At 44.4% G+C, this 26,496-nt stretch overlaps 1 protein-coding gene across 5 annotated transcripts in view; it reads right to left on the bottom strand.

The window, feature by feature from the left end:
- The window catches only part of LOC118399438 (rho guanine nucleotide exchange factor 2-like), a 97,105-nt gene that overhangs the window by 49,564 nt on the left and 21,045 nt on the right, over positions 1-26,496 (bottom strand). For 3 of the 5 annotated variants that reach the window (XM_052472101.1, XM_035795517.2, XM_052472102.1), the window contains exons 2-7: positions 25,149-25,256; positions 24,171-24,448; positions 22,208-22,370; positions 19,159-19,267; positions 17,555-17,594; positions 16,949-17,093 (exon numbers count right to left, since the gene is read on the bottom strand). In XM_052472101.1, coding sequence (XP_052328061.1) covers positions 16,949-17,093; positions 17,555-17,594; positions 19,159-19,267; positions 22,208-22,370; positions 24,171-24,448; positions 25,149-25,226 — 813 coding nt within the window. In that variant the 5' untranslated portion in view covers positions 25,227-25,256. Of the gene's footprint in view, positions 1-16,948; positions 17,094-17,554; positions 17,595-17,745; positions 18,016-19,158; positions 19,268-22,207; positions 22,371-24,170; positions 24,449-25,148; positions 25,257-26,496 lie in introns of those variants that run through there. The other 2 variants (XM_052472103.1, XM_052472105.1) reach the window with 2 other exon arrangements.

Genomic DNA, 26,496 nt, shown 5'->3' with positions numbered 1-26,496 from the left:
TTCTCCGATGGGTACACTCAAATAACCCCTTTGAAACCCTTTTTTCTAAGAGTTTAGCAACCACCAAGAGCAAAGAGAGTGCCAATGCCGCCTCAGCATTACGGCTACGTTCATACTAAGCCATAAGCAGAACTTTACCACAATCAAGACTAGGTCGGTTGGCAGAAATAAAAGTACAGGCTTTGTTCCCGACAACACCTTTCAGATATAAAGAAAAATAGTCAAACATTTGGCGAAAACATCTTGGCTTGAAAGGTGTATTTGACTCCCTCTCTCAGTCTCTCCCTGCCTTTCTCCCGCCCTCTATGCGTCAGACTTCAATCTCGGTGTGCAACATTTGGCACATGATATCTTTATGACAAAACGTTCTGGTTGGAAACTGGTTTGGTAACTGAGAAGACCAACTCGCTTCTGTTACAAACAAGTACAGACATCTATTTCATGATGAGAGGAAGACGTCATACTCACGTCGCCTGTAGGTGAAAGTAGATGAAAAACAGGGTATCCCTGCTACATCTTTATCTTAGGGAGTGAAGAGTCCTCTAGACTTGAGGACATTTCAATTCGCTGCAGCAGTCTCTACTAGGGACCCCTTGTTGGTTTCACAAGTCCTACTGTATACATCAGCCCCTTTGGAGGACGCATGGATTGAACCCCAGTATCCAGGGTCATAGCCATACATGTGTCAAGAGACGGGAGGGTTACCACTCACCCACGGGCTCGGTACTGTCGCCGTTTAAAAGGTTTTATCTTAGGGAGTCTGCGTGGGAGTGAAAGGGTCCTCTTGATTTTGAAGGGCCTGTTAATGGGCGGTGGAAGACACAGAGAGACAAAGTGACATGTTTGACTGCGCTGCCTCTGTCAGTCCTCTCCCTCCACAGCTCTGGTGAATTTTGGTCGGCTTGAGACCAGAGCGTTGCCGTGGGTTACCGCTCCACTGCAGAGCCGCACCGCTTTGTTGAGAAATGTGTGTGTGCGTCAGTGTCGGTGGCTGTGTGTGAGAACCAATGCAAGTACATGTGTATTTTATGTGTGTGTGTGTGTGTGTGTGTGTGTGTGTGTGTGTGTGTGTGTGTGTGTGTGTGTGTGTGTGTGTGTGTGTGTGTGTGTGTGTGTGTGTGTGTGTGTGTGTGTGTGTGTGTGTGTGTGTGTGTGTGTGTGTGTGTGTGTGTGTGTGTGTGTATTTTGAGTCAGCAGCGCGTAGGTGTCTCCATGCACAGATATGCTCCTGCGCCGGTGAGATAATGACCAGGTGCTGAGAGCCTTCACCCACAAACCCTGTCATTCAGCCCAGCACAGGAAGACTGTGTGTGTGCGAATGTGTTTCATAGTGTGATTATGTAGCAACAGGAGAGAGAGCACTCATATTGTGAGTAGCTTGTTTGAATTAGACTTCAATTGTTTTCCGTTGCAATCCAGAAATATGACAGAACATAGGAGGGAGGCTACAGGAGAGAGGGGGCAGATGGGTGGACGACCGTACCTACAAAACATGAGTAGATGGTGCACTGACTCATTTTATGACACCCACATTGTAACCCCCCACTACACACAGTGAATTCAATACTTTCCCCTCTCTCAAACACAGACACATGGATGCATAAATACACACATGCACCAGTGGAGGCTCCTCAGAGGAGGAAGGGGAGGACCAGTGAATTGAATAAAAGTTGTTAAACAGTTAAGACAAAATTGAAAAAAAACATGTGAATAAAACGATACAACACTGAACCAACATCTAAACGCAATGTGCAAAGTGTTTGTCCCATTTTTCATGAGCTGAATGAAGTGTTCCATAGGCACAAAAATATTATTTCTCTCAAATTTGGTGCACAAATTTGTTTATATCCCTGTTAGTGAGCATTTCTCCTTTGCCAAGATAATCCATCCACCTGACAGGTGCAGCATATCAGGAAGCTGATTAAACAGCATGATCATTACACAAGTGCACCTTGTGCTGGGGACAACAAAAGGCCACTCTAAAATGTGCAGTATTGTCCACAACACAATGCCACAAATGTCTCAAGTTGAGTGTCAGGTTCTGAACAAACAGTAAAAACTCACAGACAACTGGTAAAAGTTCAAACCAAGTTTATTCGCCCACTGCGTCAAACAGCTGCAGGGCGAAACCTGGAAGGAGGGGCTTGGCGTCCTACCTTGGCGCATACCTGGTTGACCGGGGTGTCGGCGTTGGAAATCTGTGATGAGGCCTGGGTCCAGGACATCCCTGGCCGGGACCCAACACCTCTCCTCCGGGCCATAACCCTCCCAGTCAACCAGGTACTGGGATCCCCTGCCCCAAGGCAGAACCTTCAGGAGGCGCCTCACCGTATACGCCGATTGGCCGTCGATGAGATGAGGGAGAAGGGTGGGCCTGGAAACAGGAGACAAAGGGCTATGAGACATGGGTTTGAGGCTGGACACATGAAAGGTGGGATGTACACGAAAGGTACGGGGCAACAGAAGACATACAGCAGAGGGGGAAATGATCTTGGAGATGGGGAACGAGCCGATAAACCGGGGGGAGAGTTTGCGGGATTCCACCGGGAGGGGCAGATCCCGGTTTGCCCGAGATGATATCTGGGAGCCAGGGTCCGATGGCGATCCGCTTGTCGTCGATACCTGGAGGTGGTCTTGAGGAGGGCCGACCGGGCTCTCCTCCAGGAACGATGACAGCTGCAGACAAACATCTGGGCAGAAGGTATGCTGTCCATGGATCCGGAAGACGTGCTGCAGCATTAGCTGCTCATCAAGTTACCTTCCTTGGCAGAGGGTAACTTGATGAGAGGAATGAAGTGGGCGGCCTTGGAAAAGCAATCCATCATGGTCAGGATGGCGGTGTTGCCATCAGACGAGGGAAGACCAGTGACAAAGTTCAAGGAGATGTGAGACCAGGGGCGATGACGGACAGGCAGAGGTTGGAGTAAGCCAGCCGGAGCTTTTCGAGGGATCTTGTTACGTGCACAGACCATGCAGGCGGCGACAAAGGTGATGAACATCCGGTTATCTGCCCCTCTCCCCCAGGGTTCGGCTGTTTCCGATACTCCAGCTGTGTGCCATCGCCAGGCACGAGGTGGAAAGGATGGTCTCGGGCTCCAGGGTGTTAACCGTGCGGCGAGATAGGGCATCCGGCTTTATGTTCTTGGACCCCGGCCAGGCCAATCCAACACCACTTTCACCTCGGCATCTATCTGAACACTCCCAACAGAGATAATGTAGTCCAGAAAGAGAATGGTGGAGTGATGGAACTCAAATTTTTCTGCATTAACGAACAACAGGTTCTCCAGACGGCACTGGAGAACCTGCCAGACAAAGAGTACATGTTCTTGGGGGAACGGGGGAAGATGAGGATGTCATCAAGGTAGACGAAGACGAACCGTTTCAGCATGTCACGGAAAACATCGTTCACCAGAGCCTGTAACACGACAGGGGCGTTCGTGAGGCCAAAGGGCATGACCAGATATTCGTAGCAGCCGCTGGCCGTGTTGAAGTGAGTCTTCCACTCGACCCCCTCTCGTATCCGCACCAAGTGGTAGGCATTTTGTAGATCCAGCTTGAAGACGATTGTGGCCCCCTGGAGTGGCTCGAAGGCCGAGGAAATTAGTGGTAGCGGATAACGGTTCTTCACAGTGATGTCATCGAGTCACCAGTAGTCACGAGCGCAGGGTTTTGTCCATCTTCTCCACGAATAATAACCCTATGCCAGCGGGAGAGGAGGGATGGATAAAACCTGTAGGTAGGGAGTCCCCAATGTATTTCTCAATAGCTTTGGTCTCTGGCACGACAGAGAGTACAGACGTCCCCAGGGTGGCATGGTACTAGGGAGAAGATAAATCTCACAGTCATAGGGGCGGTGCGGTGGAAGGGAAATGGCCCAGGCCTTGCTGATTACCTCCCGGAGGTCCTGGTACTCCGCGGGAATGGCGGAGAGGTCCAGAGCCACCTCTGAGGGCCCAGGAAGACATCCCGGGGCAGGTTGTGCTGATTTCAGACAATAGGCGTGGCAGAACAGACTCCAGCCCATGATAGCCCCGGTAGACCAGTTGATGAGTGGATTGTGTCGCTGGAGCCAGGAGAATCCCAACACTATGGGAACCTGGGGGGACTTGATGAGCAGGATCTGAATGGTCTCGCTGTGATTCCCTGACACACATAGGTTGATGGGAGTGATGGTATGGGTGATCCGACCTATAGAGCACCCGTCCAGCGCTCTAACATCCATGGGAATGGAGAGAGGCTGAGTGGGGACGTTCAGCTCGTAAGCCAGTGTGGCGTCCAAAAAGCTTTCATTGGCTCCAGAGTCAATGAGGACCTGGAGAGATTTGGACTGGTTCCCCCATAGCAGAATTACATGAAAAGTGGTGTGATTAAGGGAAGCAGAAACGTTCTGCATAGGGCCCACCAGAGTACTCGCTCCCTGGTGGGCCTGGTCCTTCACCGGGCATAAGGACACAAAATGACCAAAAGTCCCGCAATATAGACAGCTCCTTGTGCTGATCCTGTGTTGCAGTTCCACTGGCGACAGCCCAGCTCTGCCTAGTTGCATGTGACTCTTGAAGAAGGTCGGGAAACCTTGGGTGCTCTCTGCCACGGGACTGTCGGGGACTTCCGGGATAGCTCGGAGGCGAGGTGGAATCCCTGGACATGCGAGTGACGTCGAATTCCCTCTCCATCTGTCGTTCCCGCAATCGCCCCCACGAACGTCTCCAGGCTTACGCATATAGTGAGCTGCTGTTCCCATACAGCGGTGGCTCAGGTGAGAGCCCAGACATCAGTGTGATGAGGTAGGCCATTCTGGAGCGATCCGAGAGGAAGGAGGAGGGCTGAAGCTCAAAAATAAGGGCACATTGAGCTAAAAAACGCCTGACAGGTGCTCGGCACTCCATTAAAGCGTTCCGGGGGAGGTAACCAGGGCTCCCGGGAAGGTGGAGTGGCCGGTGAGGCGGCACTGCTAACTGCCGAGTTACTGAGGGGTGGTGGGGTTACCACCGTGGCAGGCTGCCCCCTAGTCATCCCGTGGAATTGCTCTTGTAGCATGTCCAACGCCCGGTCATGGTGCTCAGCCAACGTTTGGACCCTCTCCATCAGCCCACGAAGCAACTCCTCGTGCCTACCAATGGAGGTTCCTGGGAGGAGATGGTGTTGCACAGCAACACAAAGCAAATAAAAAGTGACCACCTATCATATTACAAAGGAACATCTTCTAAAGATGAACTCCAACAAACATCGGCAGCTACTAAACAGTATTAGGATATCACTGGAGCGGTTGGTGAAGACCTTAGTTGCATTATATACTGTATGTTAGTGTTAATGTGGGTGTATTTAGCTTAGGAGACCATGTAATGATGGCCCCCCATTTGTACCTTAACAAAATACTTCTAATGATCGCAGACTACTTACTACTCTACTAAAGTGGGTGTGATGAAGTGCTAGGGGCCTCCAGGAAAGACAGTGTTGTGTTTATTAGGCATCAAACCGAGGAGGGATTACATCAGGGGTGTCAAAGTCAAATGGACGGAGGGCCAAATAAAAATTTAGCTACAAGCCGAGGGCCGGACTGTTCGAATGTTCATTGAAAAATTTTTAAATGACGCATATAGTCTAGTGAACCTAATTGAACCTACTGAAAACCTAACAAATATATTCCAATATGATCAGATAAATAAAGCAATATTTTCTTATGGCTCTGTCAGTAATCTTTAATTTTCAACAGACACAAAAGACAAATTTCCTTTATATAAAAATCCCCATAACATGAACATTAAATGAAAGAAACCGGTATTCAAGGCACCATCAGTAGCCTATATTTTCTATTTTAGCAAAAGTGGGCTAAATTTACTTCAAAGAAAAAAACAATAATAGCAATTTTCTATCATCCACTCAACTGAAATATTTTAAAAATATAATTGGATTGAAATACAATAAAATAAAGTGCAAAAATCTATTAATCAAAAACAACACTTTGTTTAAGGAGAAGTAACATGCAGTGAAAACAAATATTAAACTTTAACTTTTAAACTTGAACTGAGTAAAAACTCTAAATATGTGATTGCACAGTAATGTTCACTTGTTTGAGGTTGAGGGTGATACTTGGTGGTGTCCCATCTTTTCCACAAGTTCATCAATGTTCGGGGTAAGGCTCTGAGCTGAGGAAATCCTCAGAATTGAGTGGAGGTGTTCAGCAGTAAGTCGACTTCTGTGTGATGTTTTGTTCAAGTTCATCAAAGAAAACAGTTGTTCACACAGGTATGTGCTGCCAAACATAGACAACGTTTGAGCAGCCTGGATGCGCAGCTGGGGCATTGTGTCGGGGAGGAAACGGGCGAACTCCGCAGCACCCACTGCCGCATATTTTGCCCTCAGTGCATCATTGCATTGGAGGTCAATCAACTCCATTTGGAGGTTTGGTGGTGAGCTTTCCACGTCAACAGCAAATGGGTTACCGAGCAGTTCCAACCTGCTTTTTGTGCTTCAAAGTCAGCAAATCGGCGTCGAAAGTCAGCGGCAAGCATACCTATTTTATCAGCCAACTGTGCGCTCGGGAACGCACTGGTAGAGAGCTTCTCTTTCATGGTCTGGCAGCTGGGAAAGTGGCTCAAATTTTCTTTCCGCATCTGCGTCTCCCACAGAGTCAGTTTGGTTTTAAATGCCTTCACTGTACTGTACATATCAGAGACGACACGATCCCGACCCTGCAGCTGCAAGTTCATTGCATTCAGATGACTCGTAATGTCACACAGAAAAGCCATTTCACACAGAAACATTTCGTCTCGGAGTTGTGTTGTGTCTTTCCCTTTGCTGTCCAAGAACAGACAAATCTCCTCACGAAGCTCGAAACATCTTTGAAGCACCTTTCCCTGGCTTAGCCATCGCACCTCTGTGTGATAAGGCAAATCACCATGCTCCGTTTCTAACTCCGTCAGAAATGCCTTGAACTGGCGGTGATTCAAACCTTTGGCTCTGATAAAGTTAACTGTGCGCGTGATGATGCTCATTACATGCTCCATTTTCAAGGCTTTACCGCACAACGCTTCCTGGTGTATGATACAATGATAAGCTGTCAGCTCACCTGTCGCGTTTTCCTCTTGCATCTTTTCCCGTATCTTCGCCACCAGTCCGCTCCTGTGTCCACACATCGCAGGTGCTCCGTCGGTTGTCAAACCCACGAGTTTTTCCCAAGGCAGCTCCATCTCATTTACACATCTTGACACCTCTTCATACAAATCATGCCCCGTAGTTGTGCCATGCATAGGACGTAAAGCCAAAAACTCCTCTGTCACGCTTAGGCTGGAGTCCACTCCGCGGATGAAAATTGACAACTGGGCAATGTCAGAAATGTCGGTGCTCTCATCCACAGCCAAGGAATATGCAATGAAATCTTTTCCCTTTTTCACAAGCTGCTCTTTTAGATTGATGGACAACTGGTCTACTCTCTCGGCAATGGTGTTTCTGCTCAGACTCACATTTAAAAAGAGTTGCCTTTTTCTGGGCAAACTTCGTCACAAACTTTAATCATGCAGTTTTTGATGAAATCCCCCTCCGTAAATGGCCGGGCTGATTTAGCGATCTCTTCTGCCAAAATAAAACTGGCCTTGACAGCAGCCTGGCCTTGTGATTTGGCTTTTTTGAACAGAGCCTGTCGGGATTTGAGGCCTCGTTTTAATTCCTCTGCCTTTTGTAGCCTTTGTTCCATGTCCATATTCTTGTTTTTGTCCGCGTGTTTCGTTTCATAATGTCGTCTCAGATTATACTCTTTCAGTACCGCCACACTTTCTCCACACAGAAGACACACAGGTTTTCCAGCTACCTCCGTGAACAAATACTCCGACTCCCACCTTGTTTGAAACCCCGGTTCTCAGTGTCCACCTTCCGTTTTGCCATTTTTGATGGGTATCTGAAAGTTAATTTTACTGTGATGCTGACAACTGCTGTGCCAATAAATATTGAAATGAAGCAGCCTACTGCTCGGTGCGTCACCGTTGCATTGTGGGAAATGTAGTATTGGTGCGTGTAAAAGATCTGCGGGCTGCCGGCTTGCTGCGGTCTGCGGGCCGGTTCTAATAATAAATCAAGATCATCCCAGGGGCCGTAAAAACCTTCTCGCGGGCCGGATGTGGCCCGCGGGCCTTGACTCTGACATATGTGGATTACATGGACTTGTCCAATAAGAAACACACATTTTGGTTTTCCATTACAAAACAGTTCACATTGTACTGCAACTGAGGGAACGGCAACTAGGGTAAGCATTGCTTGACTGATCCATGAAGTATTTTAATGATTACAAACAATAGCTATGTAGTGCTTATAAAGACTTCATGAATGCTCTATAAAGCCTTTATTAGTTTACTTTCGTGGGACCTCTAGGTCTCAAGCACTGTTAGGCGTTACTGCCACTTGTGGAGGATCAACTGAAGTGGAGGTCAGAGGTGACAAAGCTTAGTGTGGAAGGCTTCCGGAATCAACATGTGCCACAGGGGATGCCCTTTGAAAGAGATTGTCCTCTGTAGGAGGCATTGCTGTTGAAAGGATGGAATGGAAACACCTTTGGCAATGAGAGAAGCTTCAGACACCAGACTGAAAGTCCTGCCCTTCTGACTACATGACGTATACTTTTACTTCTTCACCAGGAAACCCAGTTTAATACCAGAAAATAACTTATTTTCCCGCTGGGAAATGTCCTTTTCAGGACCTCATCAACAACCATATAAATGGCAATGAACATTCACTCTATTGTGACTTTTAGTGATAACAACCTATGCAACCTGCCCAGCATGTCACGAAAGATGTCATAATGAAGTCACTAGTTTCACCTGCTTTTCCTAGCCTAACTTAGATTTAACTTGAAATGATCTAGGCCGGCTAATTAGAGCATGCTTACAGGACTCCACTGTGGATTTGGAATATTTCATGAAAATCTGTGAGGCAGCAGATATCATTTCAGTTTTAGTCTGGTTTGTAGCTAAGGGAGCAGACAGATGGAGTAAAACATTAAGGTTATCTTCAAAGCCCATGTTAATAGAAATCAGGAAGTCATGAAGAGAGTTGAAGCAGTAGAAACATACTGTACACACATTCATTTATGATGTGAACACATTAAATGTACTTACAGTCACACTTGAACATTATGAACTTCTGTTCCTATTCCTTCATAATACTGTCAAAATCAGTCCGGCCCCATTTAAAAAGTCCCTCCAGGCTTGTCAGTTTTCTATCACAAGCTTGTGGTGACGTCATGTCTCAATGCTCAGCTGATCAGGCCCCTGATTCCTGACCTAAATGTATCTGTAAGAAAGAACCAGTCTTTTAAACATACAGGCAGTTTGTTTGACTGGTTTGAACCGGTCTTTAACATCTTTCACAATGTTATACAGAATCAGCCTGGAAGAAAGGGCTCATCTGCTATAGCCTGTAGACATGCAGACTGGGTAAGCAGACTTATGATAACCAGGCATGTCAGACAGAAACCAGCCTCTAAAAGATCCATCACAACTCCGAAGATAATGTAAATTGGCTAGGCTCCATATCAATATAGTAGCCCTATTTATCTACACCCCGACATGGATAGTATTCATAGGCTACTTTGTTTAAAAAGTATATGGTGTATACAATATTCTCCGGGGTCGAGGTATAGTTCGAGACTCCAATGGGACATGGGTTATGGTGCGTTGCCATGGTATGTTCTCATGGCTTCTAGTCAGTTTATGCTGGATCATTGTCATTATCTAGAGCAGGTATTCCCAAACTGGGTGACGCGCAATACCTTTGCTAGGTAAAAGCTCCACCTTATCTCAGCTCACTGGTCACCATATCAGCACCCACCGTAGCACGCGCTCCACCAGGTATATTTCACTGGTCACCCCCAAAGCCAATTCCTCCTGTGGCCGCCTTTCCTTCCAGTTCTCTGCTGCCAATGACTGGAACGAACTGCAAAAATCAATGAAGCTGGAGACTCATATCTCCATCACTAACTTTAAGCATCAGCTGTCAGAGTAGCTCACAGATCATTGCACCTGTACATAGCCCATCTGTAAATAGATGACCCAACTACCTCATCCCCATATTGTTTGTTTTTTTGCTCCTTTGCACCCCAGTATCTCTACTTGCACATTCAACTTCTGCACATCTATTGCTCCAGTGTTAAGCATTTAAATTGTAATTACTTTGCCACTATGGCCTATTTATTGCCGTACCTCCCTAATCTTAAAACCTGTTACTCCTACCCCCTACTTTTTCGAACATTCTGTTAAAAATCGCACAACATTTCAGCACCCTGCTGCTCATGCCAGGAATATAGTATATGCATATGATTCGCATGTGTGGATAGAAAACACTCAGACGTTTATAAAACTGGTTAAATCACGGCTGGGACTATAACAGAACGTGCGTTTCATCGAAAAGTGCAGGAAAATCTGATCACTTAAAATGGAAAAATATATCCATGCGCCACTTCAACCGATTGATAAAGGTGAACCACATTAAATGGGGCCGAGGTTGCAATACCTACAGCTTCCACACGATGTCAACAGTCTTGTCATTTGCCTAGGCTTTGTTTCTTGGTAAAACGAACAAGAGACAGCCCATTTCTTCATGTCTCCGACCGGATATTTTGGTTGAGATTTACCCGGACATTATTTCCAGACGTACAGCTATAGAATATACATCGCCTCGTGATCAATTTGATCACTTATTAACGTTTACTAATACTTAAAGTTGCATTACAAAAGTATTTCGAAGTGTTTTGTGAAAGTTTATCGTCAACTTTTTTAATTTTTAAAAATGACGTTACGTTATAAAACACAATTTTTTCGTTGATCACACAGTCTTCATAGATCGATATCTAGGCTATATATGGACCGATTTAATTGGAAAAAAAGGACCCAATAGTGTTTATGGGACATCTAGGAGTGCCAACAAAGAAGATGATCAAAGGTAATGAATGTTTTATATTTTATTTTGCGTTTTGTGTAGCGCCGACTATGCTAATTATTTTGTTTACGTCCCCTGCGGGTCTTTTGGGGTGTTACATGCTATCAGATAATAGCTTCTCATGCTTTCGCCGAAAAGCATTTAAAAAATCTGACTTGTTGCCTGGATTCACAACGAGTGTAGCTTTAATTCAATACCCTGCATGTGTATTTTAATGAACGTTTGAGTTTTAACGAGTGCTATTAGCATTTAGCGTATCGCATTTGCATTTCCAGATGTCTAGATGGGACGCCTGCGTGTCAGGTAGGAGCAAGAGGTTAACTCATTTGCACACACTGTATATAGATTTTTTCTATTGTGTTATTGACTGTACATTTGCTTATTCCATGTGAAACTCTGTGTTGTTTGTGTCGCACTGCTTTGCTTTATCTTGGCCAGGTCGCAGTTGTAAATGAGAACTTGTTCTCAATTGGCCTACCTGGTTAAATAAAAAATAAAAAATATTTGCAAAAGTACTCTCTTACAACTTGATGAAACCTTCACTCTTGCGCAGACATTTAGAAACCAAACATGACAATTTGATAAATAAGCCACGTGAGTTTGAGCAAGAATTAAGACGACTTTCGAGTAGTAAGACATAAAAGCAACAGATACCATTAATAAGAAGGTGCTAGAAGCGTCTTATATGGTGATCTACTGAGTGCCTAGGACAGGCAAGCCCCATGCTTATTTCTTCCTGCTGCTGTGGATATGGCTGGGACAACGTAGGGGGAAAAGGCCCCAAAAAACTATACAGACAATACCTTTATCAAAACAACACTGTTTCACGACACAGTGACATGGCAGGAGATGTTTTGAAACAATTACTGCTTTGCATACAAGCCAGTGAATTCTATGCATTACAGCTGGATGAGTTAGACTTCGCAGGCCTGGCACAGCTCCTGGTATATGTCCGTTACATTTATGGGGGGGTCAATTAAGGAAGATATCCTCTTCTGCAAACCACTGGAAACCAGGACAACAGGAGAGGATATTTAAAAAAAATACTGGACAGCTTTGTGATGTCAAATGGACTTTGGTGGAGATGTGTTGGTATCTGTACTGATGGCGCAAAAGCCATGACAGTGAGATTTAGTGGAGTGGTAACACACGTGCAAGAAGTTGCTCCCGATGTCACTCGGGTATACTGCAGCATCCACCGAGAGGCTCTTGCTGCCAAGGTAATGCCTGACACCTTGAAAGACGTTTGACACTACAGTGAAAATTGTTAAAACATTGTTAGAGCAAGGCCCCTGAACTCTTGTGTATTTTCTACACTATGCAATGACATGGGTAGCGACCATGTAATGCTTATACAACATACAGAAATGTGCTGGTAATCAAGGGGGAAAGTATTGACACATTTGTTAATTGAGAGACGAGCTTAAAGTTTTTGCTGACCATAATTTTCACTTGTCTGACCGCTTGTATGATGACAAGTTTCTCACATGACTGGCCTATCTAAGTGATGTTTTATCCTCGCCTGAATGATCTGAATCTAGGATTACAGGGACTCTCCGCAACTATATTTAATGTGCGGGACAAAATTGAGGCTACGATAAAGAAGTTGGAGCTCTTCACGGTCTGCATTAACAAGGACAATACAGGCCTTTCCATCATTGTATGATTTTTTTGTGTGCCAATGAACGCAAGCTGACGGACAATGTAAAATGTGATATAGCAAAGCACCTGAGTGAGTTGGGTGCGCAATTACACAACCGGAGTCATTATCCCTTTCATGCCCTGCCTCCAGTCCACTTACCGATATCTGAACAAAAGAGACTCATCAAAATTGCAACAAGCGGTACTGTGAAAATTAAATACAAATCAGAAGCCACTGCCAGATTTCTGGATTGGGCTACACTCAGATTATCCTGCTTTGGAAAATTGCGCTGTTAAAAAGACATTGACGCCCTTCACAACCACGTACCTATGTGAGAGTGGATTCTCGGTCCCACTAGCATGAAAACTAAATACAGGCACAGACTGTGTGTGGAAAATTATTTAATACTCTTTCCAATACAACCCAACATTGCAGAGTTATGTGCATCCTTTCAAACACACCCTTCTCATTAACCTGTGGTGAGTTATTCACAATTTTCTATTAACAAATGTATATGTAAAATGGCTTAATAAAGAGAAAAATTAGTGATAGAATTATTTGTGCCCTGGTCCTCTTTGTGACAAAGAGCTCTTTGTCACTTCCCATGAGCCAGGTTGTGACAAAAACTCACACTCATTCTTATGTGTAATAAATGTATCTCATAGTGTGTGGGGCAGGCTTACAATAATGGCAAAGAACATTTGAGTGTGCGCTGACCCTGGTGCTAGAGGGGGTACGCAGCTGGAGGTTGAATGTTCGAAGGAGTACGGGACTATAAAACGTTTGGGAACCACTGATCTAGAGGGATAGAAAGTTATTGCTTCGAGGTATCTGTACCTGAAAATACATGACCTAAGTGATTGATAGTTGGTATTCAGCAGTCATAAAAGTATGCCTTATTTACTTTGAAGAACTACGAAAATAGTGATTTGGTCAGACAGCAGCTCTGAGATGAGGTAATAAAATCAAAGTAAAACAAAAGTAATATACACATCAACTGAAATATTTGATTAAAGTAGGCCTGAAATAATGTGAATAAATGATGGTTAATAAGTGATACACAGTAATGGGCAGTCAACTACCATCATGGGACTTTTATTAATAATTGTATTCTGTGTTGTTACAGAATTCAACCAGATTCTGACAATGCATGTTGTGTTGTAGTTGCAGGAAGGTTGACTGTGAGGAAGGGAGAGAAAAGCTGACTGCAAAGCTCTACTGAGCTCACAAGGCAATAAAGTTATTTACTCTGCCCTCTGCTGGACATAACGGTTACAAACACTCTCCCAATAGTACATAGTCAAGTACAAGTGATATTTCAGGGAATTTAACATGTGTAATAAACAAGACGTTTGAAATGATTTGCCAATCCATAAACCTTTTTTTTTTTATGTTTCCATTGTAATGTTTTGCTGGTCTTGTAAGCAGTCAGTCATTGCAAGTGAATGACCAGTCCATTTCACAGTATACTACATAGTTATAAAGACCATGGACAAAGTCCATTGTAACCAACAGAAGGCAATAATCAAGAAGCATTCACTCTGTCCAAGGAGTATCCACCCTGTGTGATAAGTACAGAGCAGTCGGAAAGTATTTAGACCCCTTGACTTTTTCCACATTTTGTTACGGCCTTAGTCTAAAATGATTGAAATGGTATTTTTTTCCTCAAATCTACACACAATATCCAATAAGCAAAAACAGGATTTTAAAAATTGTTACAAATGTATTAAACTGAAATATCACATTTACATAACTATTCAGACCTTTTACTCAGTACTTTTTGGGGGGGCAGCAGGTAGCCTAGTGGTTAGAGCGTTGGGACAGCAACAGAAAGGTTTGAATCGAATCCCTGAGCTGACAAGATAAAAAAAAATGTCTTTCTGCCCCTGAACAAGGCAGTTAACCCACTGTTCCCCGGTAGGTCTTGTAAATAAGAATTTGTTCTTAACTGACTTGCCTAGTTAAATGAAGGTTAAAAATAAATAAATAAATATTTTGTTGAAGCTCATTTGGCAGTGATTACAGCCTCGAGTATTCTTGGGTATGAAGCTACAAGCTTGGCACACCTGTATTTGGGGAGTTTCTCCCTTTCTTCTCTGCAGATCCTCTAAACAGTTGGATGGGGATTGTTGCAGGACAGCAATTTTCAGGTCTCTCCAGAGATGTTAGACCGGGTTCAAGACCAGGCTCTGGCTGTGCCACTCAAGGACATTCAGAGAATTGTGCCACTCCTCAAGCCACTCCTGCATTATCTTGGCTGTGTGCTTAGGGTCGTTGTCCTGTTGGAAGACGAACTCTCACCCCAGTTTGACGTCCTGAGCTCTCTGCAGCAGGTTTTCATCAAAGATCTCTCTGTACTTTGCTCCGTTCATCTTTCCCTCGATCCTGACTAGTCCCAGAGCCTGCATAGAAAAACATTCACCACCATGCTTCGCCGTAGGGATGATGCCAGGTTTCCTCCGGACATAATGCATGGCATTCAGGCCAAATCAATTCTCTGTACTTATTATGTGATTAAACTAATCATGTAAACTTTAACTCGGAAGTTGGGGCACCACGGGAAAATGTTTATAGTCTCTAATTCCCGAATTGACTGTTCAGATATTTTCATATCTTATCGATTAGTCATTCTCATCTGAATGTTGCAAACCCTTGGATATCTGCAAGAATCCTAGTCTCCCTAATGAATCAGCTATATACAAACTGGCTGAATTATTTATTTACTAACTAACTAAAATCACAGAAATACATAAACAAACAATACAGTTATTGATTACTAACACAATGCATCGATAAGTCCCTAGTGGGCTAAACCACTATGACTGCTTGGTAGACAATGGAAAGGAGTGGGGACGGATAAAGAGCGGGAAAGACAAAATGGATTCACTACACACAGTTGATAATTATATTAATTGAAATGCTAATCCTTTGCACATGAACGGCCGCTCATTCAAAAATAATTGCAATGTATTTATTTACGCCCTTATGTCGTTGTTGTCTTCTCTGTTGGAATCGCCGGTCCGTCTGCTGGAGAGTCAGTTCATCAGAGAGTCTCTGGTTAACTTCCCCAGAAGTCACAATTTCTTTCGTGGTTGTGGCTTTCTCAGCGGCTCTGGATAGTGTCTGTTGTAATGGATATGTCAGGCGTACAAATGGTTGTTCCATAGGATAGTTGCTTCTGCGGTTGTCGGTATTCTCATACTAGATTTACGAAATTTCCAGCTGCAGACTAGTAATTCTACGTCTAGTATTTGCTCTTATTCTGTAGTGATCGATAGTCTTAGAGTTGAACCGTTTCCAGCCGTGTAGCCAACACTACACGCTGTCTGGTGTCCATTTCAACATGTAGCGTCAGCTCCATGTTTTCTAGTCTAATGTAAATTTCAGGAAGAGTGGGTTTTATACTCACTGAGAAAAGTGCAGTCCATGACGCCGACGCAATGTCTATGCTCACTTGGCCGTGGCCACTGACTTGGTTAACTTTATATGAAAACACATATTTTCTCATTAAAAGGTTAACATCACATTACATCTTTTCACAAATAGTTCCATGTTTAATCATATACGTTTCACAATATCTAGATGTAAACCCCATAATTAAGTGTACACAACCAAAGACACAGTAATGACTGTTTCCTGTCCTTCATGAGATCACCAAATGAAACACACTCGTCATGACTGTCCCTTAAGTGTCCACAGACCACTCCCACATTCTCAAAAATATAAATATTGTTTAATTATTCAAAACGTTTGATGTCCAAGCGTCTCTCTGTGTTCCACAGTTTGCATTCCAAACTCAAACACTACAGAGCATAGAGGCCGTATGTTTTATGACCACCATAAAACAGCCGACTTCCCGCTCTCCCCCTCTACGAGAACGCTGTAGAGAGGACCCGCTGTAACATGATCCTTCAGATCGTCACAGGAGAGTGATGACAACTTATGGCTAGTTAGGAGACAAAATGATTCCGTTATCACTAGCTATTGACTAAAGGCAAAAAACTTAAATATATTCAGACTTTTGACATGTTTATTATTCTCCATTCCATTTTAATCATGAGTCAACACACCTTGTTCAAAAGGTAAAATCTTTCTGGCCGCCGTTCAATATGATCAGCAACACCACGCAGTGTCGTTGTCATAATGATATTACCCTATTGAGAAGAGACCGTAGATATATAATGAGTCTTAGATCTCGTGTGCTGTGGGTTGGTCGGTCAGTTAAGGCCACCGCATTTGGCACATGCCATCCCGTGTTTTTCGAGGGATGAAATCCCAATCTTCTACATAGTTTCTCCTCTATCAGTCTGCCCTTCATTCATACCCGTCGCTGTCGATAAAATATGATTTACTCTACTGCAGAGAGCAGGCCTCTCCTACCTTGCGGTTGCCGGCCATCTTGCGTAGGAAACTGAAGGTGCGCACAAAAGGGCCGCCTGTCACCTCCTCCTGGGCCTCGTCTCTCGTGACCTCCGTCCAGCTTCCCTCTCTCCCCCAGAGCAGAAGACCCAGGTCCCTATCCACACTGAGGGAGAGGAGAACATTAAAAGATAAAGAGGGGAAAGGACAGGAAAGTTTGACAAAGAAAAAAGAGAGATGACATGAAAGTTTGTAAGAGAGGACGTGAGGATGACAAGAAAGGGAAGAATTACAGAGAGGAAAGAGGAACAGAAGACATGAAAGTTTTAGATAGATGATTAGAGGAAGGAGCAGGACAGTAAAGGGAATGATAAAAGAGAAGAGAGGAAGTGAGACAAATGGAGAGGTAGAGAAAGAATGGAGTGCCAGGTCATTTAATAACAACATGGGACATGCAACTATAAAATGCACCATGCCTTCCATGATAACAGGAAACACAGCCAGAATTGAGACTGCGGTACGAGAGACAAACAGGTCTAGCATGGTTATGGCTGTTTGCTAAAGGAAACAGATCCAAAATGGCGACCTCCTTGCATGAAAGGGAAAACGGGGAGAAAGGCAACTCACCTCTGTGTGGATCCTCCAATTTGACTGTAGGGTAAAGTCTCTGGAACACACAGATCAAAAGACACTCACACTGACACCTTCCTAAACACTCTCCACAGCTTACAACTCAATAACCAGTATGCAAAGAACAAGGCAGAAATAAAAAAATATTTAAAATATAAATAAAGAAAGTAGGTAAATGTCCCATTCACCTGATGCTCATTCAAGGGCTTCACTGCTATTTATAACCAAGAATAAACTAGCCAAGCACAAATAGTAAGTTATGAGAGTGAAAGAGACACAGACAGTAGCCTATAGGCAACTGAGTTTGATAACACAGATTAGACGAGAGGGATAGGGAGAGAATGATAGAAGAAATTACAGTAAAACAGTTGGTCATCCAAGCAGTGTGTTAAAATGGAGGAATTGAAGTGGAGGAGACTAGTAGAGAGCGAGAGAATAGAGATGGGAGAGGTAGCAGTAGAAATGGAGGCTCTGCTATGAAGCTGGTACTGGGGATAACAGGACCAGAGCCCAGACAGAACAAACACAGGAAGAGCGCTTCCGCATTGCTGCACACACACACAGAGATGGAGGCACACACACACAGATGGAGGCACACACACAGAGATGGAGGCACACACACACAAAAACCCTCAGAGAAACACTGACACACATTGACAAACACAAACCCTTAAGAAATAAAGACATACACATGTACTGAAAAACAAAAAAAAAGACACACACCAACTGAGAAACATACTGTACACATAAACAGTGAAAAACAGACACTCAGATACTGAGTAAAAACCTGACAAACATACATGCAGAAACTGACAATCATTGACAAACAAAAACAAGCATGCATTTAGTGCAAATTACAAAACCCAATTATGATAATTAAATACACCCACATATAAATGTACAAAAATGATCCAACCATTGTAAACAAAACAAGAAGGCACAATGAGACAGGGCATTTACACACAAACACATGTACTTTCACTCTATCAAACGCATGCACGCACACACAGCTATTGACTGACACTGGCGTACTGTCCAACTTGAGCCCGATTCACAACAAAGACTGACAAAGTGTGCGTGTGTCTAGATACTATACAGACCGCATAAAAAAGGCAAGAAAGACGTTTTGCAGTCGGAGGAGTGTTTTGGAAGAGTAAGGAGTTTATCGACTTACTAACATCTAGAGAAGGCTACAAGGATACATTCTGCCCAGCAAACAGTTAAACCATCTACTTTAGAACTTCAAGTAACATTCCTTGGCTGCAGTCCAGTTCTCTACCCTTCTCCACTAAGTCTCCTCTTCATGTGCTGAATTTAAAAGGAATGGACGGGTGTAAGAAATCTGGGAGAAACGAAGGGTACACTTTAGGGTGTAGGGATACAGAATAGAATCACTTGCAGCCTATGTGACACCTTCAACCATTTGAACTTGTCTGACCCCGGGTTGTGTTCATTAAGGCACACAACAGAAACCATTTTGGAACAGGAAACAAATCGGTGTTTCTTATTGGACAGTTCCAGGTAGTCCCTCCCCGTTTCAGTCCGTTTTCAGTCCGTTTGGTGCGTAATGAACACGATCCAGGCATGTAGCGTAGGCTTACCGTAGCAGTTGGAGCCTGGTCGGGGGCCCGTGCTGGGAGGGTTGCTGCGACGAACCACACTGAGGGTTGGGGCCGACGCACTGCAGCCCTGCAGCTGGTTGGACTGTTCCTATTTTAATTAAGCACATATTACACAACATTAGCGATTAGCATTGAACTGCTCCTGTGACCCAACAAGAAGTTATACTTCGGGTTTTAGTGGAGGGTGAATGCACGTAAACAGCATTTACTCACCTTTTTATTAAGTAAATAGTGTTTAAGCACCGATCACGCTAAATTAACGTTGACAGCATTTACGTTACTTACTATTCATCTCAAGGTTCACCATTGACGAACCTTAGCTACACTACACCAAATCAAATGTTATTGGTCACATACACATGGTTAGCAGATGTTATTGCGAGTGTAGCGAAATGCTTGTGCTTCTTGTTCCATCAGTGCAGCAATATCTAACAATTCCACAACAAATACCTAAAACACACAAATCTAAGTAAAGGAATGGAATAAGAATATCTAAATATATGGATGAGCAATGAAAGAGCGGTATAGAATACAGTATAGATATGAGATGCCTATGCAAGATATGTGAACATAATTAAAGTGGCATTATTAACTTCTTCGAGATAGGGGGAGCTCTTTTAAATTTTGGATAAAAAACGTTCCCGTTTTAAACAAGATATTTTGTCACGAAAAGATGCTCGACTATGCATGTAATTGACAGCTTTGGAAAGAAAAAACTCTGACGTTTCCAAAGCTGCAAAGATATTATCTCTGAGTGCCCCAGAACTAATGCTACAGGCGAAACCAAGATGAAATTTCATACAGGAAATGGTCCAGATTTTGAATGCGCTGTGTTCCAATGTCTCCTTATATGGCTGTGAATGCGCCAGGAATGAGCCTGCACTTTCTGTCGTTTCCCCAAGGTGTTTGCAGCATTGTGACGTATTTGTAGGCATATCATTGGAAGATTGACCATAAGAGACTACATTTACCAGGTGTCCGCCCGGTATCCTCTGTCGAAATTATTGCGTAATCTCCAGCTCCATGCGCGTTTCCATTTTCTTCAGAGGAGAAAGTCAACTGCCACGAATGATTTATCATCGATAGATATGTGAAAAACACCTTGAGGATTGATTCTAAACGTTTGCCATGTTTCTATCGATATTATGAAGTTAATTTGGAAAAAAGTTTGCGTTGTAATGACTTAATTTTCGTATTTTCTCCTACACAAATAATCTTTTTGGAAAAACTGAACATTTGCTATCTAACTGAGAGTCTCCTCGTTGAAAACATCTGAAGTTCTTCAAAGGTAAATGATTTTATTTGAATGCTTTCTTGTTTTTGTGAAAATGTTGCCTGCTGAATTCTAGGCTTAATGCTATGCTAGCTATCAATACTCTTACACAAATGCTTGTTTAGCTATGGTTCAAAAGCATATTTTGAAAATCTGAGATGACAGTGTTGTTTAACAAAAGGCTAAGCTTGAGAGCAAATATATTTATTTCATTTGCGATATTCATGAATAGTTAGCGTCGCGTTATGGTAATGAGCTTGAGGCTATAAATAGGATCCCGGATGCGGGATTGCTCGTCGCAAGAGGTTAAAGTGACTAGTGTTCCAATGATATCAAGTCTGTGTGTAGACAGCAGCCTCTCTGTGCTAGTGATGGCGGTTTAAAAGCGGTCCCAGCTTTGATGCACCTGTACTGACCTTGCCGTCTGGTTGGTAGCGGGGTGAACAGGCAGTGGCTCGGGTGGTTGTCCTTGATTATCTTTTTGGCCTTCCTGTGACATCGGGTGCCTTAGGTGTCCTGGAGGGCAGGTATTTTTCCCCCGGGGAGAAATTGTGCAGACCGCACCACCCTCTGGAGAGCCCTGTGGTTGTGGGCGGGGCAGTTGTCGTACCAGGCAGTGATACAGCCCGACAGGATGCTCTCAATTGTGCATCTAAAAGTTTGTGAGGGTTTTAGGTGACAAGCCACATTTCTTCAGCTTCCCAAGGTTGAAGAGGTGCTGGGGGCAACCCGTCAGGAATTCCAGGACCCAATTGCACAGGGTGTGGTTGAGACCCAGGGCCTCAAGCTTAATGATGAGCTTGGAGGGTACTATGGTGTTGAATGCTGAGCTAGTGTCAATGAACAGCATTCTTACATAGGTATTCCTCTTGTCCAGATGGGATAGGGCAGTGTGATGGCGATTGCATCATCTGTGGACCTATTGGGGTAGTAAGCAAATTGAAGCGGGTCTAAGGTGACAGGTAAGGTGGAGGTGATATGATCCTTGACTTGTCTCTCAAAGCACTTCATGATGACACAGCAGACTGGGATAGGGAGAGAATGAATATGTCCGTAAACACACCAGCCAGCTGGTCTGTTCATGCTCTGCGGACGTGGCAAGGGATACCGTCTGGGTCAGCAGCCTTGCGAGGGTTAACACGTTTAAATGACTCACGTTGGCCACGGAGAAGGAGAGCCCACAGTCCTTGGAAGCAGGCCACGTCGGTGGCACTGTATTATCCTAAGCACGCAAAGGTGTATAGTTTGTCTGGAAGCAAGACGGTGTCCATGACATGGCTGGTTTTCCTTTTGTAGTCCATGATTGCCACATACGTCTCGTGTCTGAGCCGTTGAATTGCGACTCCACTTTGTCTCTATACTGACATTTTGCTTGTTTGATTGCCTTGCGGAGGGAATAACTACACTGTTTATATTCGGGCATATTCCCAGTCACCTTTCCATGGTTAAATGCGGTGGTTCATGCTTCGAGTTTTGCGCGAATGCTGCCATCTAGCCATGGTTTCTGGTTAGTGTAGGTTTTAATTTAGTCACAGTGGGTAAAACATATCCTATACTCTTCCGTATAAACTCACTCACCGAATCAGAGTTTATGTCAATATTATTCTCTGAGGCTACCCGGAACATAGCTCATTCCACAACTTTCATAGCATTGAAAGTCTCTATGGTTTTCTCAAAACATGCATCTTCATTCAGACTGAATAAAAGTCTGCTAGTCCAATCCCACAACCCGGGCTCGCTGATTCACAGGCTCACCTCCAATACGGAGTAGTGCTGCAGGTCGGACCCTGCCTCCTCCTCCGTGAGGGAAAACAAGGAGCCCTCCTGAGTGATGGGGTTCCTGCCCACTCGCCGGATGCCCAGCGCCGCTCCCAGAACCTTCTCCATCTCCTCCGGATCCAGGTTCTCCAGACTCACACTAAGAGAAGAATCAGTTAAATTTAACTTTATTTATCCCTTAGACAGGCATTGTCAGTTTACACATATAAATACCAAAATCCTCCATAGATACATACCAACACTTCTGCATAAAATACAACCCCTGCAACAATATTAGTAGAATAAAAGAGGGATCAGAGAGAAAGGGAAAATGTTTCCAACCAACTTTGACCCCTACACTTCTACCTCTTCTGTAAAGAATGTATCCACACACATACACACTCCCATTCACTAGTTACCACTCACTATAGTTGCAGATGAGAGGTTGTTTCCATAACTCCTGGTACGTATCAAGGCAATGAGGGTTGACTGACACTGTCCCACAGTTGTAACACTGTCTGACTGGACATGTCGTTCTCTGTGTGTGTGTGTGTGTGTGTGTGTGTGTGTGTGTGTGTGTGTGTGTGTGTGTGTGTGTGTGTGTGTGTGTGTGTGTGTGTGTGTGTGTGTGTGTGTGTGTGTGTGTGTGTGTGTGTGTGTGTGTGTGTGTGTGTGTGTGTGTGTGTGTGTTTGAGAGGAGGGGGAGAGATGTCCAAGGATGACAGTGCCAGTACAATGGCCACTCTCAGGGTGGTGTGTGTGTGTCAGAGAGAGGGAGGGTGCCCGTACCAGTTTGAGTTTGAATACATGTGCTTATATGTGTGTGAATCTGGACACTGTGGACACACTGAACACTGCTCATTCTCTTCCCAAGAGAGGGCCATTATGGGATAAACCACTGTTTAACCAACCCTTCGATTTTTACCAGTCATATCAACAAGCTTTCATCAAGGTTTGTGCCACATAATGATTGACCTTGTACCTACCGCCCACAGAAATGTGCTATTTCTGACAGTGAGTAGGGGGTTAACTATCAGTGAGCATTGAGCAGTCCCTCCAGTATTCCGCAATCATACACTGCAATCACTGCACCGCATAATATGGTTCAATCAAGCCAGTGAATCGCCACACGTCAATACATTTCCCCTCTTGTCAGCGCATTTTCACAACGCCTTTGATACAATCATTGTATATCGCCATGGAAAAAGTCCAAATTGATGCAGCAAAATCAAGCATTTTTACCCTCAAATGTCATAAAATAATCCCTGGAGGGACTGCTTGAAATTCACGTGAATATGGCTTTCAAATAAATCATGATGTTGATAGAATTATAGATATATTTTTTTTCGTGATATCTAATTGGTGGTTACAGTCTTGTCCCATCGCTGAAACTCCCCTACGGACTCAGGAGAGGTGAAGGTCGAGAGCCATGCATCCTCCGAAAAGACCCTGCTTAGCCTCACTGCTTCTTGACACACTGCTTGCTTCAACCGTAAGCCAGCCACATCAATGTGACAGAGGAAACACCGCCCAGCTGGCAACCAAAGTCAGATTACAGGCACCCGGCCTGCCACAAGGAGTCGCTAAAGCGCGATGGGACAAGGAAATCCCGACTGACCAAACCCTCCCCTAACCCGGACAACGCTGGGCCAATTGTACGCCAATTGAGTCCCCCGATCATGACCGGCTGTGACACAGCATGGGATCGAACCCGGGTCTGTAGTGGATGTTGATAGATTTGACTGTAGATTTGGGTGTCAACATGTGATTTAAGAGGGTGTGAATAAGAGTGTCTTTTAACTTACTATAATGTAATTATGTGGTGGGACTGGGTACTGTGACAGTAAAGCATTTCCATTGCTTATGTATAATAGATTGTAAAGAAAGATTGTACTGTAAATGGCTAAAATGTAAACATAAGGATTCCCAAATAGAATTGTATGTTTAGAGCACCCCCTACCTGTGGTTGTCGCTGGGCTCCATCCCCTGCTGCTGCACTGTCACCACAGCCCCGGGCTCCCAGCTATGCCTCCTCCAGGGGTCCAGGTGTGTGAGGTGACGAGTGGCTGGAGAACGCAGGGTCACCCCTCCGGACCCTCCAATCCCCTTCACCCCAGGCCATGGAGAGCATGGTGGGGAGGGGTACGGGGAACAGGGGGGGGCGGGTGGTGTGGTAAAGGAAAAGGGCGGGAAAGCTGGTGGGTGGGCGTCGAGGGAGGAGGGAGGGGTGGTCGGCATCTAGAGGGGTTAAAGTAAGAGAGGGATACAGTGAGAACTCATACTGTTCACTAGGGTTGGGCGATGTCAATCTCCATAGAAGGAATGTGGACAGGTTATTGGCCATGTGATTTTTAACATAATTTCTTTCTTAATAAGCTTAAACTTGTCATTTTCTATAGGCTGTTGATATTATTTGTTCTCTCTCATTATTAGTCCCCTGGCTACCTTAGATGTTGGGGCTATTGAAATAAAAGATGCAACTTCCATTTATTGTTTGATCGAGAGAAAGCCATGGATAAAATGATGAAGTGTAGCCCTCAGTCATTCATATACTGAACGGAGAGTGAATGGAATATAGGCAAAACATTTTTTTAATTTAAACAAGCCTACACCCCATGCATCTGACAGAGAGAAACAAGATTCTCTGACTGGCTATTTAGCGTTGCTTTGGTGGAATTCTCCGCTAAGTCTCTTGAAATAGACTATAGCAAATAGGCAAATTACTCTGAATATCACTTGGGTGCTGCCATGAAATGCGATGAGACTCGTTTCTTCTTTACTGCGGGCACTAGTCAAGTTCAAATAGGCTAAACTACCGTCTGTCACCATCGACGATGGTTATCAATCATCATCATCAATAGACCATGCTATAGTAATGTCGCCCAACCCTCTGCGCACTACAACATTTTCAGACACAGAAAAAGACAGACAGTTGTACCCTGTGGATCAGGTTTCTCAGGGACCATACTCCAGAGGAGAATAGTTCACTGCTCCCCCACAGGTCAAAGGATGTCATGATCAATTCAAACTTCCACCTTGACTGGCCCTAGGACAACAAAAATACAAAAAAAGTGGACATGAGTGACTAATATTATACAGATAACCACTACAGAGGAGAAAATGTCATGTTTAACAGTAGTTGGCTGTTAACATGTCAGAAGCAAACCTGTTGGGGGATTATGCACATACAAAGCTTTCCCTCACATTCCATTTGGCAAATCTGACCATAAAAAAAACTATCCTCCCGATTCCTGGTTACAAGGAAAAACACAAACATATCAATGATGTTGCTCTTGCTGCGGGCGCTTCCCTGATCCACCTCTACGCAGACGACACGATTCTGTATACTTCCAGTCCTTCCTTGGACACTGTACTATCTAACCTCCAAACGAGCTTCAACGCCATACAACACTCCTTCCGTGGCCTCCAACTGCTCTTAAACGCTAGTAAAACCAAATGCATGCTTTTCAACCGTTCGCTGCCTGCACCCGCACGCCCGACTAGCATCACCACCCTGGATGGTTCTGACCTAGAATATGTGGACATCTATAAGTACCTAGGTGTCTGTAAACTCTCCTTCCAGACTCATATCAAACATCTCCAATCTAAAATCAAATCTAGAGTCTGCTTTCTATTCCGCAACAAACCCTCCTTCACTCACGCCGCCAAACTTACCCTAGTAAAACTGACTATCCTACCGATCCTCGACTTCGGCGATGTCATCTACAAAATAGCTTCCAATACTCTACTCAGCAAACTGGATGCAGTTTATCACAGTGCCATCCGTTTTGTTACTAAAGCACCTTATACCACCCACCACTGCGACCTGTATGTTCTAGTCGGCTGGCCCTCGCTACATATTCGTCGCCAGACCCACTGGCTCCAGGTCATCTACAAGTCCATGCTAAGTAAAGCTCCGCCTTATCTCAGTTCACTGGTCACGATGGCAACACCCACCCGTAGCACGCGCTCCAGCAGGTGTATCTCACTGATCATCCCTAAAGCCAACACCTCATTTGGCCGCCTTTCGTTTCAGTTCTCTGCTGCCTGTGACTGGAACGAATTGAAAAAAATCGCTGAAGTTGGAGACTTTTATCTCCCTCACCAACTTCAAACATCTGCTATCTGAGCAGCTAACCGATGCTATCTAATCGCTGCAGCTGTACATAGTCTATCGGTAAATAGCCCACCCAATTTACCTACCTCATCCCCATACTGTTTATATTTATGAACTTTTCTGCTCTTTTGCACACCAGTATCTCTACCTGTACATGACCATCTGATCA

This window comes from Oncorhynchus keta, chromosome 20 (assembly GCF_023373465.1).
Source record: "Oncorhynchus keta strain PuntledgeMale-10-30-2019 chromosome 20, Oket_V2, whole genome shotgun sequence".
NCBI lineage: Eukaryota > Metazoa > Chordata > Actinopteri > Salmoniformes > Salmonidae > Oncorhynchus > Oncorhynchus keta.
This window is presented reverse-complemented; position numbering and strand designations above follow the sequence as displayed.